Source organism: Bufo gargarizans, chromosome 2, assembly GCF_014858855.1.
Source record: "Bufo gargarizans isolate SCDJY-AF-19 chromosome 2, ASM1485885v1, whole genome shotgun sequence".
Lineage (NCBI taxonomy): Eukaryota > Metazoa > Chordata > Amphibia > Anura > Bufonidae > Bufo > Bufo gargarizans.
The window spans coordinates 423,014,357-423,032,706 of record NC_058081.1 but is presented as its reverse complement, the minus strand read 5'-3'; the positions used below and the strand labels follow the sequence as shown (position 1 = coordinate 423,032,706).

General features: G+C 40.7%; 1 protein-coding gene across 8 annotated transcripts in view; it reads left to right on the top strand.

Annotated features, from left to right (window-relative positions):
• FBXW11 (F-box and WD repeat domain containing 11) overlaps positions 1-18,350 on the top strand; it is a 510,738-nt gene that overhangs the window by 140,197 nt on the left and 352,191 nt on the right. For all 8 annotated transcript variants that reach the window (XM_044280893.1, XM_044280896.1, XM_044280900.1 and 5 more), the window contains one exon: positions 13,368-13,593. In XM_044280893.1, coding sequence (XP_044136828.1) covers positions 13,368-13,593 — 226 coding nt within the window. The remainder of the gene's footprint in view (positions 1-13,367; positions 13,594-18,350) is intronic.

Below are 18,350 nucleotides of genomic sequence, written 5' to 3'. Positions count from 1 at the left end.
AGAAAACAGTCTCAGAATTGCTTATATAAGTAAAAGTGTTCCAGAGTTATTATTACCACATAAATTGAAACATGTCAGATTTGCAAAATGTGGCTTGGTCCTTATGGTGAAAACTGGCTTGATGTTGAAGGGGTTAATTGGAAAAAATTATTTCCAGACTCCAATGATGCAGTCAGAATAACTCCCTAAAAATGGCTAAAATTATTCAAAATATATCTATAGGTAATAAAAAATAAATAAAAAAAAAGAGTAGCGCTTAAAATTAGCCATTGGCTCCTGAACTGAAAAATTTAGGAGCCAAATCGAAACCGAATAAAAATTTTGGTATCGTGACAACGCTACGCCAATCAGATCAGCGTAGGGTTGTTTCGATACCCAAATTTTGATTAGCTTTCGTCGCCATAAAAAGGTATTGCGATACTCAATGCCACGCCCCAAAAAAAAAAAAAAACACCAAAAAAAAGCTGCGTGCATTTCGCATTTTCTGAAACATTCGGCCCATGATAGAACAGTCCTATCTTATATTTTGAGGTGACAAAAAAATGGCGAAACTCATGTTTTTTATTTATTTCTGGTACGGTGCTCACCGCATAGGGGAGATATTTTTTAATTGAATAGCTTGGACGCAGCGCTATGTAATACAGTGCTCCAGACAAAAAAAAATCTCAAGGAGCCATTGGCTTCTAATCTGAAAAATTTAGGAGCCAAATGAATTTTTTTCGTCGCCAAATGTAAAATACATATAATTATAATAAGAAATAAAAGACTTGTCTTACCTTGTGCAGTTGCCCATATGTTCTTTTGTATTCGTTCTTCTTACAGCCAACAAAAAAGTTTAAACTATTTACATTCCTTAATAGACAGCTTATTGCTCCGATTCTGAGTCAGTGTCACTGACTACCAATAAGGCCTCATGCACATGACCGTTGTGTGCATCCGTGGCCGTTGTGCCGTTTTCCGTTTTTTTCCGCGGACCCATTGACTTTCAATGGGTCCGTGGAAAAATCGGAAAATGCACCGTTTTGCAGCCGAGACCGTGATCCGTGTGTCCTGTCCGTCAAAAAAAATATGACCTGTCCTATTTTTTTGACGGACAACGGTTCACGGACCCATTCAAGTCAATGGGTCCGTGAAAGAACACAGATGCACACAAGATTGGCATCCGTGTCCGTGATCAGTGGCCGTAGGTTACTTTCATACAGACGGATCCAAAGATCCGTATGCATAAAAGCTTTTTCAGAGCTGAGTTTTCACTTCATGAAAACTCATATCCGACAGTATATTCTAACAGAGGCGTTCCCATGGTGATGGGGACGCTTCTAGTTAGAATACACTACAAACTGTGTACAAGACTGCTGCCTGGCAGCACCCGATCTCTTACAGGGGGCCGTGATCAGCACAATTAACCCCTTCAGGTGCGGCACTTGAAGGGGTTAATTGTACTATCCTATCCCCCTGTAAGAGATCAGGGCTGCCAGGCAGCAGGGGGCAGACCCCCCTCCCCCCTCCCCAGTTTGAATATCATTGGTGGCCAGTGCGCCCCCCCTCCCCCTCCCTCCCTCTATTGTAATAATTTGTTGGTGGCACAGTGTGCGCCCCTCCCCCCCCTCCTCCCTCTATTGTAATAATTCGTTGGTGGCACAGTGTGATTTTTTTTCTGTTTTGTGCAAAAAAGCCTCGTTCACACTGTGCAGCAGTTATAGGAAGTATAAGCATAATGTTCACCAAATGTAAAACATTTTTGTAGTCGGTGGAGTAAGGTTCTTTTGTCAAGATTACCTCCCACAAATTGCTATAAGACATGTCTGCAAACTGGCCTTTTGATTAAGAATTTTAGCAATCTCCACTCAATGTGGATTGCCTCCAAATCACAGTGATTCTTCAACAAGATGGGCTTATACCAGTGTATTAGCATGTCAATTTCCTCTTCTCCATACGTGATGAAGTCTTCAGGCCAAGAATCGTGACAAAAGATTGAGAAACATCGGATGATTCCTGACCCTCCTATGTTATCTTCCTGGTCTTTCCCTATAATCAGTCCAAATCTTTTTTCCAGTTCTGTAATTGTTACCTCTACAGTTTTTTTGATATGTTCGTTAAGGATATCCATAAAACTGGAATGGCTTTCTTTCAGTTGAATATTTTGAAACTGAATGCATGTAACACATCAGTTTTATTCCGCCTTTTAGCATCCATGGTCTATGTATGCATTTCTTTACTGGCTATTTGCAGGAAAAAAATTCTGCAGTTTCCCATTTCTTAGTGGCTTTTCTTTAATGCTTTCTATTGTCATAATACAACTTTTAATATCAGCAACAGCTTGTGGTAATATTAGAGAATTTTCCTGAAGACTAAGGCTCAACTTTGCGATTTCTCCAAAGAGGTCATGGAGAAAGTGACAGAATCCAACAAACACTATGTTCTCCATTTGCTGTACAATGTGCTTAGCTCTTCCAGATATATCACTGTTTTTGGATGAGGCAGCAAGGTGTTCGATGTGATCATGTACAGCAGTATACTGTCCTGTTTCATGATCCGAGGAGCGGAAGACAGAGTGCACGAAAAATGAGGTAGCCAACGCTGGGTCTTCAATGCCCCAGGGCAGCGGATTTTACAGCCTAAGGCCCCATGCACACGGCCGTGTTTCACAGCCGTGTGCGGGCCGTGGAACCGCGGCCTGGATCCCTCCTGAGAGCAGGAGCGCACGGCGTCACTGGTTGCTATGACGCCGTGCACTCCCTGCTGCCGCCGCAATACAGTAATACACTGGTATGATCTATACCAGTGTATTACTGTACTGTGCCGGCAGCAGGGAGCGCACAGCGTCATAGCAACCAGTGACGCCGTGCGCTCCTGCTCTCAGGAGGGATCCAGGCCGCGGTTCCACGGCCCGCACACGGCTGTGAAACACGGCCGTGTGCATGGGGCCTAACTCTGTGCCAATTTCTCTCAACTCCCTTTTACTTTTGGAACTAAGATAAGTCTTCCAAACAAGATGCAACAGGTCATATACTTTTTGAACTATAGGAAGACACTTTTGTGTGCTCAACATGGCCAGTTCCAGCCTGTGTGGTAAGCAGTAAAAAAAAGTATATATTTTCCCTATATCTTTTCTTATCAGTTCACCTACACCACCTGTCGCACCCATAATAACACTAGCTCCATCTGCACCAAAAGTAACCAATTTGATTACTTTGGTCTGCACTAGTAAGAATGTCTGTTATTGCTTTAAATGTATTATTTAAAGCAATAACAGACATAATTACTAGTGCAGACCAAAGTAATCCAAATTGGTGGCAAGATAAGCTCAGTGCTTTTGGTGCAGATGGAGCTAGTGTTATTATGGGTGCGACAGGTGGTGTAGGTGAACTGATAAGAAAAGATATAGGGAAAATATATACTTTTTTTTACTGCTTACCACACAGGCTGGAACTGGCCATGTTGAGCACACAAGTGTCTTCCTATAGTTCAAAAAGTATATGACCTGTTGCATCTTGTTTGGAAGACTTATCAAGACTTATCATTATCTGAGCATGACAATGCTGAAGCTCAGCTAATCCAACAAGACTGTTTACTGGTATACCAGACAAAATGTACCTTAAGTACACAATCACATTTTCCCTTCCGGATACATCTGTTCCACAGTCTGTTATGACTGAAATGTAAGTTGCCTTGCTAGCTTTATTTACTGTTTGGGCTCTTAATTCACCTGAAATGCAACTAATGAACTCTGTGCATGCAGTGTCGTTATCATAAGTTTTGGATATGTCCATTACGTTTTTTTTTTTTCATAAGCAAGATTTGAGAGGCAAACTTTGTAAATGGTAGCTCTTCACGTGCAATCATGTAGGCTGCATTAAATTTAAGCTTCATTTCTTTAAAATCTTTCTTTGGCATTTTTTCACAGGCTCTGGACACAAAGTGGGCTATAGGTGCCTCTGTTGGGGCACACCTGGCTATGATACGGTCACGAGCATTTCTATGCTTCTGACTCTCTCCATATTTTTTAATAGTTTCTTTCTTGAAATGATGCGTTCCTTTGATAAAATCTGTTTTGCCTGCTATATCTGGGCCAGCCGTAGAACAAAACTCACAGTACATTAATTTATTTCTCTTTATTATATCTAAGCCAAGCAAATTCCTGAAGCCATAAACTTTTAAAATTTCGCTCAGCTCTGTTGGCAGAACCTTTGGTCCCACAAGACCTGTCTGTGCAGGCGAGCAGTGGCGGGCTTTCCTGTCTGTGCAAGTGAGGAGTGGCAGGCTTTCCTGGTTGTGCAGCGGCGGTCTTTCCTGTCTGCGTAAATGAGCAGCGGCGGGCTTTCCTGCTGCCCCCTATGTTCAAGAATTTGACTACTATAATACTGCTCACTATGGATAAAAATATCACTATTACCAAAATAAGCCATACCTTCTCTTTGCCATAGGCGGTAATAGCCAGACAATACACAAGAATCAGTATCTACTGGTAATGCGGCCTACCAGATTCTTCCTTGCTGTAAGTGAGGAGTGACGGGCTTTCCTGTCTGTGCCGGTGAGCACTGGCGGGCTTTCTTGTCTTCACAGTTGAGCAGCGGCGGGCTTTCCTGGTTGTGCAGTGGCGGGCTTTCCTGTCTGCGGAAGTGAGCAGCAGCGGGCTTTCCTGCTGCCCCCTATGTACAAGAATGTGACTACTATAATACTGCCCACTATGGATAAAAATATCACTACTACCAAAATAAGCCATACGTTGTTTGCCACAGGCGGTGTAATGGAAAAAAGGGGTCAAAATGGCCAATTTGCCATTTATTTCATTGCCTCGCTTACCCAATTTTTTTTTATAAAATGTAGTCAAAAAGTCATGCACACTCCAAAATGGTATCGATAAAAACTACAGATTTTTCCGCAAAAAATGAGCCCCTAAACAGCACAGTAGACAGAAGTATAAAAAAGTTATAAGGGTCAGAATATGGTGGTGTATTTTTATCAAAGTTTAAATTGGTTTTTTTTAACGCTATTTAGACATAAAAACCTACACATATCGTTGTAATCGTACTGAACCAGAGAATGAAAAGCATGGGTCAATTTTGCCGGAAACAATACACTGTGGGAACAAAACCCATAAGGCCCCTTTCACACTGGCGTTGTGGGAAAAGGTGCTGGTGCGTTGCGGGGACATGCATGATTTTTCTGTGCGAGTACAAAACATTGTAATGCATTTTGCATCAGCATGTTTGGTACCCAAACTTCTTCACAGAAGTTCGTGCTTGGGATCGGTGTTCTGTAGATTATTTTCCCTTATAACATGGTTATAAGGGAAAATAAATAATAGCATTCTGAATACAGAATGCATAGTACAATAGCGCTGGAGGGGTTAAAAATAATAATAATAATAATCACCTTAACCACCTTAGCCCCCCTACCTTAAACACCCTTCATGACCAGACCACTTTTTAAAATTCTGCACTACACTACTTTCACCGTTTATTGCTCGGTCATGCAACTTACCACCCAAATGAATTTTACCTCCTTTTCTTCACTAATAGAGCTTTCATTTGGTGGTATTTCATTGCTGCTGACATTTTTACTTTTTTTTTTGTTATTAATCGAAATTTTTGCAAAAAAGACATTTTTCACTTTCAGTTAGCAAAAAAGACATTTTTCACTTACATTTATATATCACTTTTTATATATAAATTTTTCGCTAAATTTATTGTTCTACATGTCTTTGATTTAAAAAAAAAGAATATTTGGGTAAAAAAAAAAATGGTTAGGGTAAAAGTTATAGCGTTAACAAACGATGGTACAAAAATGTGAATTTCCGCTTTTTGAAGCAGCTCTGACTTTCTGAGCACCTGTCATGTTTCCTGAGGTTCTACAATGCCCAGACAGTAGAAAACCCCCACAAATGACCCCATTTCGGAAAGTAGACACCCTAAGGTATTTGCTGATGGGCATAATGAGTTCATAGAAGTTTTTATTTTTTGTCATAAGTTAGCGGAAAATTATGATTTTTGTTTTATTTATTTTTTCCTTAAACTCTTATATTCCACTAACTTGTGACAAAAAATAAAATCTTCCATGAACTCACTATGCCAATCATGAAATACCTTGGGGTGTCTTCTTTCCAAAATGGGGTCACTTGTGGGGTAGTTATACTGCCCTGGCATTTTAGGGGCCCTGATGCGTGAGTAGTAGTTTGAAATCAAAATTTGTAAAAAAAAATAAATAAAAAATGCCCTGTGAAATCTGAAAGGTCCTCTTTGGAATGTGGGCCCATTTGCCCACCTAGGCTGCAAAAAAGTGTCACATGTGAGAGAAATATCTTGGCAAAAGACAACTTTTCCCATTTTTATTTTTTATACAAAGTTGGCATTTTACCAAGATATTTATCTCACCCAGCATGGGTATATGTAAAATGACACCCCAAAACACATTCCCCAACTTCTCCTGAGTACGGCGATACCAGATGTGTGACACTTTTTTGCAGCCTAGATGCGCAAAGGTGCCCAAATTCCTTTTAGGAGGGCATTTTTAGACATTTGGATCCCAGACTTCTTCTCACGCTTTAGGGCCCCTAAAAAGCCAGGGCAGTATAAATACCCCACATGTGACTCCATTTTGGAAAGAAGACACCCCAAGGTATTCAATGAGGGGCATGGCGAGTTCATAAAAAAATATTTTTTTGGGCACAAGTTAGCGGAATTTTATTTTTTTAATTTTTTTTCTCAGTCTCCCTTTCGGCTAACTTGGGACAAAAATTTCAATCTTTCATGGACTCAATATGCCCCTCATTGAATACCTTGGGGTGTCTAATTTCCAAAATGGGGTCATTTGTGAGGTGTTTGTACTGCCCTGGCATTTGAGGGTCTCCGCAATCATTGCATGTATGGCCATTAGAGTTTCTGCTATTCTCCTTATATTGAGCATACAGGTAATGAGATTTTTTTTTTTCCGTTCAGCCTCTGGGCTGAAAGAAAAAAATGAACGGCACAGATTTCTTTATTCGCATCAATCAATGTGGATGAAAATATCTCTGCCCCCCCCCCCCCCAAAAAAAAGGAGGGGAGAGGTGTCTGCCATGACATAGGAGCTCCGCCCAACATCCATGCCCACTTAGCTCGTATGCCTTGCAAACCCGATTTTTCTCCATTCACATCAATCGATGTAGATGAATAAATCATTGCTGCGATTATTATTATTATTTTTTTTTACAAAGTGTTTGCCAAAGCATATGAACACCGCCGCCTCCTCAGCTCATATGCCTCGGCAAACGTATCTTTTACTGCAGAGGAGAAATCTCGTCTTGCAGCGCCGCATACACCGACGTTTGTGTAATCTGACAGCAGCGCAATGCTTCTGTCAGAATGCACATCAGTGCTGCAGCTAGTTGATCGGTTGGTCCACCTGGAAGGTAAAAAAAAAACAAAAGAAAAAAGAAAAAACCAGGCTGCAACGCAATAAATTTATTAACTTTATAATAACATTTGAACGGAACATATAAACTTTATTTAACTTTTTGAACAGAACGTTAACTTTTTTGCTTACTGTTGATTTATTTATTGTTTTTTACCTTTTTATCGGACAAACCTCTCCTTCCTTATGGGACAATATGCAAAGCGCCCAAAGATGTGGCGAAGTACATTATACAGTTTGTCCCAGGCAGCAGCTCCGTGTGAATGGGCCCTAATAGCCCTGTGTGCCTGTCCTGTGAGATGCAATCCCTATGCTAAGTGTACCTGTGTGTGGTACTTCCGGAAACACTCCCCAAAGCATAGGGCAGGGTGGTCACTGCAGTCAGGACAGAAATAGCGGGTGTCACGCCTTATTCCACTCCTGCTACAGACACAACATCTTTTTCGGGGTGACGGTTGGGTTGAGGTACCAGCAACGACATTGGGGAAATGTCGCTCGTGTAGATGGCTCACTACACTGGTGGATGGGGCCACGGAACCTCCTGGATACAGGAGGTTCTCGATGATCTCTTCCTGAAATTTGAGGAAGGATCCTGTTCTCCCAGCCTTACTGTAGAGAACAAAACTATTATACAGAGCCAATTGAATTAAATATACAGACACCTTCTTATACCAGCGTCTGGTGCGTTGGGAAACTAAATAAGGAGCCAACATCTGGTCATTGAAGTCCACCCCTCCCATGAGCGAATTATAGCCGTGGAAACAGAGGGGCTTTTCAATGACACTGGTTGCTCGTTCAATTTGTATTCTCGTGTCTGCGTGACTGGAGGAGAGCATGTAAACGTCAAGCTTGTCTCTCCATTTCACCACGAGCAGTTCTTCATTACACAAGGCAGCCCTCTCCCCCCTTGCAAGACGGGTGGTAATGAGCCGTTGGGGGAAGCCCCGGCGACTAGGTCGTGCGGTGCCACAGCAGCCAATCGGTTCTAGGAACAAATGCCTGAAGAGGGGCACACTTGTGTAGAAATTGTCCACATAAAGATGGTACCCCTTGCCAAATAAGGGTGATACCAAGTCCCAGACTGTCTTCCTACTGCTCCCCAGGTAGTCAGGGCAACCGACCTGCTCCAGGGTCTGATCTTTACCCTCATAGATCCGAAATTTGTGGGTATAGCCTGTGGCCCTTTCACAGAGCTTATACAATTTGACCCCATACCGGGCGCGCTTGCTTGGGATGTATTGTTTGAAGCCAAGGCTTCCGGTAAAATGTATAAGGTACTCGTCTACGCAGATGTTGCTCAGGGGTATACCAAAAAAATATCAAAACTGATTCTTATTTTTTTTTTTATCGCCGCAGCGCTTGGAAAGTGATTGTGCAGTGATCAATAAAATTAATACATTTTTTGTCACTGCGGCGGGGCGAGCGTGGGTGAACGCACGTGTAGGCGACCGATCAGGCCTGATCCGGCAAACACTGCGTTTTGGGTGGAGGGCGAGCTAAGGTGACACTAATACTATTATAGATCTGACTGTGATCAGTTTTGATCACTTCCAGATACTATAAAAGTACAAATGCTGATAAGCGATACGCTAACAATCAGTTAGCACACAGTGGGCTGTGTGCTAACTGATTGCTAACTACCTAACCAAGGGGCCTAAACTATCCTGAAACCTATCAGTCAATACCAGTGAAAAAAAAAAAAAAAGTGACAGTTTATGTGCCGGCATACATGCATAATTCCTCTGGGTAGCCATCTTATATGCTTCTGGCCCATGTAAAAAGCTGTGAACTCTCATCTTTCTGAAGCCTGGGTCGCCTATGATATAGATGGACACTTTTATTACCACTACTCTGTAAGGCCAGCAATAAAAGGTCATAAAAGCTACACCAGGCCCAGCTCATCCTGTCCAAGATCAGCTCGCTGTCAAGCCTGGCTGGAGCGTGACGTCATTAATTTCCAGGTCTGGTTTGAGGAGAGCTAATAGCCCTTAATTAGCTCTGGGCATAAAACCAGTCCACTTTCATATTTCATTTAGGAATCAACTTATGCCCTTTCTGACACCAGATCCAGGCTCTACAGAGTATTGTGGTTAATTGGGTATCAAATATGACTAGAGCATGTGATTCCTTAGCTGACCTATGGGTGGTAGAAGAACTACAGGTCCCAGCATTACCGTGTGTGGTCTCATTCTGTAGGTAAATAAATAAGGATCGCAAATATGTATTCTGTATAAAAATATGCCGATGTATCAGGGAGATACGAGCTTAAGTATTAATCCTCATTGTAGGAACTGAACTTTGATGGGGTCATAAAACACTTGGAGGCCAATCCCTAGGATTGACAGTCACTCTGCTGCCATTGGCTGACAGGAGTAAGTCTCCTGCCCATGGGAGAGTTCATAAAAATCCATGCACAAGGACAGAGGAGTGAGACCCATGGAACATCACCAGACACTTAATTGGACATTGACGGCATATCCCTGTATCAGAAGAACTTTGAGGGTCTCCCCTGATACATACTGAAAAGGGGTTTGCAAGGATTCAAAAAGGACATATGAACGACCATCTGAAACCCTCCAGAGAAACTAAGTATTCTTTCATCTTTTTCCCTTTCATTTGAACTGTCGTGATTATTTATATTGTTATTATTATTCTGTAGATTTATAGTCATTTTCATTAGACTTGTATGCACTGCTTTTTACCGCTTATTAAAGATTATAAAATCTAAATAGCCAAGTCTTCCATATTCTAAGCTGCTGAACAACGTACCTTGCCTTTGAAGAGACGTTACCAGGTAGTTAGTTAAATTGCATTTAGGAATTGTAGCTGGGGGTGATTGACTGCGGTTGGTCAGTAAGTGATATCCGGTTCATCCACTCATCTGTGTGATAGTGAATGACCCGGATAGTCGGCTCGTGGACCGGGAACCCACGTGGTGGCAGTTACCGAAGTGTAGTGGGGGGTGTTAGCCGAGTGGTAATACCCCGGTCACGTGAGGTCTCTGTGTGTGCGCAGACTCCGTCACAGACCACTACGTCACAGCTGTGGGATCCGGAGCGATCGGATCCATAGTTCGTGACAGTTTACACTGATCACTTTTTTCCCTTTCACTAGGTGATTGACAGGGGCGATCAAGGGGTTGATTGGGGTGATGGTGATCTGGGGGCTAAGTGAAGTGTTTGGTGTGCACATGCGTGGGCCGGCTGTGAGCATCATCTCGCGTCTTGCGAGATGACGCGTATATGCTTGACTCTGCCTGAGACTGCTGCCTCTGGACCGCAATCCTGCTTTAGGCGGTCCGGAGGCGGTTAGAAAAAAATACTAAACTTGCCAAAAATGTGGAAAAATTTGCAAATTTCCACATTTCAATTTCTCTACTTTTATAATAGATAGTAATACCTCCAAAAATAGTTATTACTTTACATTCCCTGAATGTCTACTTCATGTTTGGATCATTTTGAAACTGAAATTTAAATTTTTGGGGGACGTTAGAAGGTGTAGAAGTTTAGAAGCAAATCTTAAAATTTGTAAGAACATTTCCCAAAAAAATGAAGTCACTTTGTGGGGCTTACATATTAGAAACCACCCATAAATCACCCCATTTTAGAAACTACACCCCTCAAGGTATTCAAAACTGATTTTATAAACTTTGTTTACCCTTTAGGTGTTCCACAAGAATTAAAGGAAAATGTAAATGAAATGTCATAATTTCACTTTTTTGACAGATTTTCCATTTTAATTGTTTCCAGTAACAAAGCAAGGGTTAACATCCCAACAAAACTCAATATTTATTGCCCTGATTCTCTAGTTTACAAAAACACCCCATATATGGTATTAAACTGCTGTACTGGCACACGGCAGGGCGCAAAAGGAAAGGAATGGTTTTGGAATGCAGATTTCACTGGGATAATTTTAATTTGCCATGTCACATTATGTACCCCTACAGTAGCAGAAAAAAAAAAACTACAGGATAAGGTGGCAGTTTTGTTGGTGTTTTTTTTTTAGTGTACATATGATTTTTGGTTGCTCTATATTACACTTTTTGTGAGGCAAGGTAACAAAAAATAGCTGTTTTGGCACAGTTTTTATTTTTTATTTACAGTGCTCATCAGACAGGTTAGATCATGTAGTATTTTTATAGAGCAGGTTGTTACGAACTTGACAGTACCAAATATGACCTTTTTTTTTTTTTTTTTTGGTTGTTTCAGTTTCTCCATAGTTTTTAGTGTCTCCATTTTCTGAACGCCATGTTTTTTTTTTTTTGTTTTTTTGGGCGACTGTGTAGGGGCTAATTTTGTCAGTTTGATTTCTTCTATTTTAGGGTACATAGGACTTTTTTTTAATCTCTTGGTATTACACGTTATGTGATGTAAGGTGACAAAAAAATGGCTTTTTTTTGGTACACTTTTTATTTAATTTTTTTTGAGCGATACCTAATATGTATACTTTTTTTTAAAGTTTTTGAAACAAAAAAGATCAGGTTTTAGTGTATCCATAGTTTGAGAGCCATAGTGTTTTTATTTTTTGGGCGATTGTCTTAGGTAGGGGCTAATTGTTTGCGAGATGACGAGACTGTTAGATTGGTACAAATTTTTTTTTGGGGGGGGGCGCCTTTTTGATCGCTTGGTGTTGCACTTTTAGTGATGTAAGGTGATGATAATTATTATTATTTTTTAGCACAACTTTTATTTAATTTTGTTGACTGCACCTGAGGGGGACATGTGATATTTTTGTAGAGCCCGTTGATATGGATGAAGCAATACCGAATATGTCTACTTTTCTTATTTTCCGTATTTTTTTTTCTTTATTTTTTTTTTTTACTTTGTCCTTTATGTATGGCCACAAAATAGACAGACAACAAACAAATTCATTTTTATATATGTAGTATTTTTTTGCTTTATAAGACAATTTTTTTTTAACCCTCCAAAGTTGGGGGAACAAGTCAGTGCATCTTATAAAGTGATCGTGCCATAAATAAAGATGGCCCGCACTAAATGTGAAGTGTACAGTGTTTTTGGGGCCCTCTGTTGCCCTGTGCCCTAGCCTGTCACCTAAAGTTCCTGGGTGATTGCAACTTAGGGGCCAGTATAAAAATTTAGTGTCTGTTAAATATTACTTTAACCTGCAGTACATAGATTTATATGGATGAGGGGGGTTATAGTCCTATTTAGTATAAACACATGGCAGAAACAGAACATTCCCTGGACAGTTTTTATATTAAATTACTATAACCCCCCCCCCCCCCCCCCTCTCCATCCATCGGAATGTACCCATGTACTGCAGTATATGAGTGGGTTTCTGATGATATAGTATTATATTAATATAAACACTTAAGCAATTATTGGTACAGTTCCTGAACAGCGTCATCCGCAGATCACCCCCATAACTGTGTGTCATCCGCAGATCACCCCCATAACTGTGCGTCATCCGCAGATCACCCCCATAACTGTGCGTCATCCGCAGATCACCCCCATAACTGTGCGTCATCCGCAGATCACCCCCATAACTGTGCGTCATCCGCAGATCACCCCCATAACTGTGCGTCATCCGCAGATCACCCCCATAACTGTGCGTCATCCGCAGATCACCCCCATAACTGTGCGTCATCCGCAGATCACCCCCATAACTGTGCGTCATCCGCAGATCACCCCCAATTACTGTGCGTCATCCTCAGATCACCCCCAATTACTGTGCGTCATCCTCAGATCCCCCCCCAATTACTGTGCGTCATCCTCAGATTCCCCCCCCCCCCCCAATTACTGTGCGTCATCCCCAGATCCCCCCCCCCCTCCCCCCCAATTACTGTGCGTCATCCCCAGATCCCCCCCATAAGTGTTAAAGTATTTAAAATTAACAAAATAAAATAAATAAATTGGTCTGGAGACATAATGAGACACATTTTCTTGGTAGCTGTCATACTCCCAAACTAAGTAATGGAATATATTACTTTTCATTTGATTTCTCTGCTACAGATAACCAATGGGACATCATCAGTGATTGTATCCAGAAAGCGCACATCTGATGGAAATTATGAGAAAGAGAAGGACTTGTGTATAAAAATTTTTGATCAGTGGTCTGAATCGGATCAGGTGGAGTTTGTTGAACATCTTATTTCTCGAATGTGTCACTACCAGCATGGACATATTAATTCTTACTTGAAGCCCATGTTACAACGAGACTTCATTACAGCATTGCCAGGTAAATGGAGATATAAACTGAAATGTTCACAACAACATTGGTAGCAAAAACAATTAAAAACAACAATAATGATTTGTCCATTTTCATATTGAGCCTTTTTTTTTTTTTTTTTTTTTTTTTATCTAAGGAGAGGAAATATTCGGTTTAGGCTCCATTCACACGTCCGCAAATAGGTCCGCATCCGTTCCACAATTTTGCGGAACGGGTGCGGACCCATTCATTCTCTTTGGGGACAGAAAAGATGCGGACAGCACACAGTGTGCTGTCCGCATCCGCATTTCCGTGCCACGGCCCCGAACTTCCTGGCTTCGGTCCTGAAATTCCGGTCCGCGGCTTTGCAAAAAGTAGAACATGTCCTATTCTTGTCCGTAATTGCAGACAATAGGCAGTTCTATAGGGCGTTCCGGCCGGGTGTATACACTACGGATGTGTGAATGTACCCCAAGAGGGGTTTTAGGTGGATGATGACTAAAGCGAATGTGGAAATCAGATTTTTTTTTTTTTGTGTGGCTTTCTTATTTTTATACATAATGACTAGAGATGAGTGAATTTCATATTTTGAAATTTGTTTATACTTCATTTGTTGGTAAAAGGTGAATTGTGTTATGGATTCCGTTACCACGCAGACCATAATGCAATTCTATGAGGGAATGAATAGCGGAATGCCTTTAGAGGCATTCCATTATTCATTCCATCATAATAGAAGTCTATGGGCTGCAAAACTGATCCATCCTGTTTCAGTTATGCTGAGAGAAGAAATTCAAGCGGCGCTGATGCAGAAGAAGACTCCGTACTGAGGTGTTACCATAGAAGGTAATCTTTTATTCAAAAGGTCAACGCGTTTCAGGGGCGAACTGCCCCCTTCATCAGGACAATAAAACTTTTACAGATAAGGTTTATTTGTGAAAGTTTTATTGTCCTGAGGAAGGGGGCAGTTAGCCCCTGAAACGCGTTGACCTTTTGAATTACCTTCTATGGTAACACCTCAGTACTGAGTCTTCTTCTGCATCAGCGCCGCTTGAAATTGGTCTGATTTCTTTTCTCAACTAAACCTTCTTGATCCCATTGACTGTGAGCCACGGAAAAAGGGCACAGACCAAGGCAGCAGACGCAGATCCATCCCCGCAACCTGGACGGGAATATTCCAGCAAGGTGAAATATAGGTGTTGTGACTTGTCACAACCCTGCATGGTAAGCACAATCAGTGTATTTCTCTATTACTGTTTGTAAGGTTCTACACATGAGGTGCTGCTTCTTTTTGCTTTTCTCTTCGGTTTCCATTATGCAGGGGAGTCCTACCGTCATAGAATTGGGTTCTGGTCCGTGGTAACGGAATCCATAATGCAATTCACCTTTTACCAAAAAACAAAGTGTGAACACATTTTATAAGCTGAAATTCGCTAATCTCTAATTATGACCTATTTAAAGTGGAACCTACCCATAAGTTTGTTCATTGACAGAATTTTTTTTTTTATTTTTTTATTAGCGACTTCAACTCTGTGTATACAGATAGCTAATGTGAAATGTTGAGTCAAAAGAGCGGAGCATGTGCAATCCCACAATGCAAATTGACAATAAGTTAAATTGGTACAAAACTGTTCCAGTTCATAAATTTGCTTGGACGTTGAAAAGTTACATGCGTTTGTGAATAAATCCTTCATGTTTAACTTGTATATTGGCCTCTGTGGGCTCTTGATGTCTAACCCCTTCTTGACAGGTTATTTTTGTAAATCAAACATGCCTCTTTGCGCAGAAATAACTTTTGAATGCTGTTAGGCTACTTTCACACTTGTGTTGTTTTTCCAGTATTTCGATCCAGCAGAACTCAATGCCAGAAAAAAAAAACATTTCTGTTTAGTCCCTATGCAATCTGAATGGATAGAGAACTGTTCTGGATGCCTTCCGGCAGCATTCTGTTTTGTGACCAGACACGAAATCAGTCATAAAAACGGAGAAAATAGATCCTGGACTGAAATCAATGTAAGTCACTGATGACGGAGCTGTTTTTAGGAGCCTTTTGACTTCACACAACCACATCCTAACAGAACAGATGCATCCTGATGTGCAAAATTAAAACTGATCCGTTTAATTCCAGTTTTGAGATCCTCTGCAGGCTCTAATACCAGAATTAACAACACAAGTGTGAAAGTAGCCTTACTTGTCAAACTGAGGTTGTTTTTTTGGGACGCATTGTATTTCCTGTTAGTTTTAAATTTGTCTTAACCCCTTAAGGACCGGGCTGATTTTCACCTTCAGGACTAGGCCATTTTTTTTTTGCAAATCTGACACTCTATGTAGTGATAACTTTAAAGTGCTTTGACTTTTCCAGGCCATTGTTTTTTCGTCACATATTGTACCTCATGACACTGTAAAATGGAGTAAAAAAAATTCCAAATTTGGAAAAATTAGCAAATTTCCAAGTTTTGATTTCTCTACTTTTATAATACATACTAATACCTACAAAAATAGTTATTACTTTACATTTCCCATATGTCTACTTCAGGTTAGGATCATTTTGGGAATGACATTTTATGTTTGGGGGACGTTACAAGGCTTAGAAATTTATAAGTAAATTTAGAAGTAAAAGCCTACACCTCTCAAGGTATTCAAAACCGATTTTTACAAAAATAGTTAACCCTTTAGGTGTTCCACAAGAATTCATGGAAAATAGAGATACAATTTCCAAATTTCTCATTTTTTGCAGATTTTCCATTTTAAGATTTTTTTTTTTCCATTTACAAAGCAGTAAGTTTACAGAAACACCCCATATGTGGTCGTACGGGCACACGGTAGGGCCCAGAAGGAAAGGAATGCCATACTGGTTTTTGCCATTTGAAGCCCCCCTGAGGCACCCCTAGAGTAGAAACTCCAAAGAAGTGACCCCATTTTAGAAACTACGGGATAGGGTGGAAGTTTTGTTGGTACTAGTTTAGGGTACATATGATTTTTGGTTGCTGTATATAAAAATTATTTACAACATTCATCTGACAGGTTAGACCATGTGGTATTTTTTAGAGAAGGTTGTCACGGACACGGCGATACCTAATATGTATACTTTTTTATTTATGTAAGTTTTACACAATGATTTCATTTTTGAAAGAAAAAAATAAATCATGTTTTAGTGTCTCCATATTCTGAGAGCCATAGTTTTTTTTTGGGGGCGATTGTTTCAGGTAGCGGCTATTTTTTTTGCGGGATGAGGTGACTGTTAGATTGGTACTATTTTGGTTGGCGTACGTTATTTTGATCGATTACTGTTGTACTAAGGTGACAAAAAAATGTTTATTTAGCACAGTTTTTACTTTTTTATGGTGTTCATCTGAGGGGTTAGGTCATGTGATATGTTTATAGAGCTGGTCGATACGGCCGCAACGATATCGAATGTCTCTTTTCCCTATTTTTTTATTTACAATTTATTTATTTTTTACTTTATTTTGGGAATTTTTTTTTTTTTTTTTTACTTAAAGCTTTTTTTTGTCAAACTTAAATTTTATAAACTTTTTTTTTCACTTTATTATTTCTCCCACTCTGAGACTTCAACATTACAGGGTCTGATCCCTGTTTCAATGCAGCATGATACATCTGTATTGTGCCTTGGAATTGCTTGGGGCTGCCATGGCAACCATCGAGTCCCCGCCACAGCAGCGCGGGGACCCGATGTATGAGGTCAGGGAGCGCAAACCTCCCATATGCCGCGGTCAGCGCTGACCGCTGCATATGAGGGGTTAATCCACCGGCATTGGCGTTATCGCCGATGCTGGTGGATGCAGCAGGGATCCGGCTGTCAGTAACCGCCGGATCTCTGCTGCTAATCGGGGGACTGCACGCGAGGGGAGGGGGGGAAGGGAGAACGCTCGTCCTTTAGCGCTGAGTGCTGGCGATTTAGAACGAGCATTCTCATCCTGGGTCGTTAAGGGGTTCATATGTTTTACCTTTATAGCTATAGCTATAGATATATATATATATCTATAAATATCTATATTTATCTATAAATATCTATCTATCTCTAAGAAATGCCAATTTTTTGAAATTTTTATTTCTCTGCTTTTAAGACAGACAATTGCGCTTCATAAAATAGTTACTAGTTAATATTCACCATATTTCTACTTTATGTTGGCATCAATTTCCAAAGCTTATTTATTATTATTTTTTAGATCATTAGAAGGTTTAAAATTTTGGAAGCAATTTTTCAAATTTGCAAGAAAATTCCAAAATAGACTTTAGCCCATTAGAGGACCTTTCCTGACATGTCTGTTTTTATAGCTACATGCTTTCCTCGTGTAATAACAATTGTAGAGCATTTATTCTTATGGCTCTATGTTATGCCAATTATTTATTATTTATACTAGAAGTCATGAATGAATTGCAATTAGCCTTCAGTAAGGGTACAGAGGGGTGGTAACCAGTTGGGGGGGGGGGGGGTGTACCTGCACAGTCTGAAAATGGCAGCACTGATTGGATAGAGTGAGTCTGTACCTACACCCTCCCCCCCCCCCCCCCCAACTTGTTTGCATCCCTCTGTATCCTTACTGAAAGCTAATAGCAATCAATTAATAACTTCTAGTAGAAATAATAAAGGAATGGCACAACATGCAGACATAAGAATAAATGCTCCAGAATTGGTAGTACACGGGGGATGCTTGAAGCTATTAAAACAGGCATGTCAGGAGTGGTGAAAGGTCTTCTTTAGCCAATAACGCCATATGGTGTTATGTATCTGTGTGTGTATGGAGTAGGCCTCTGCACCTGGCCCACCC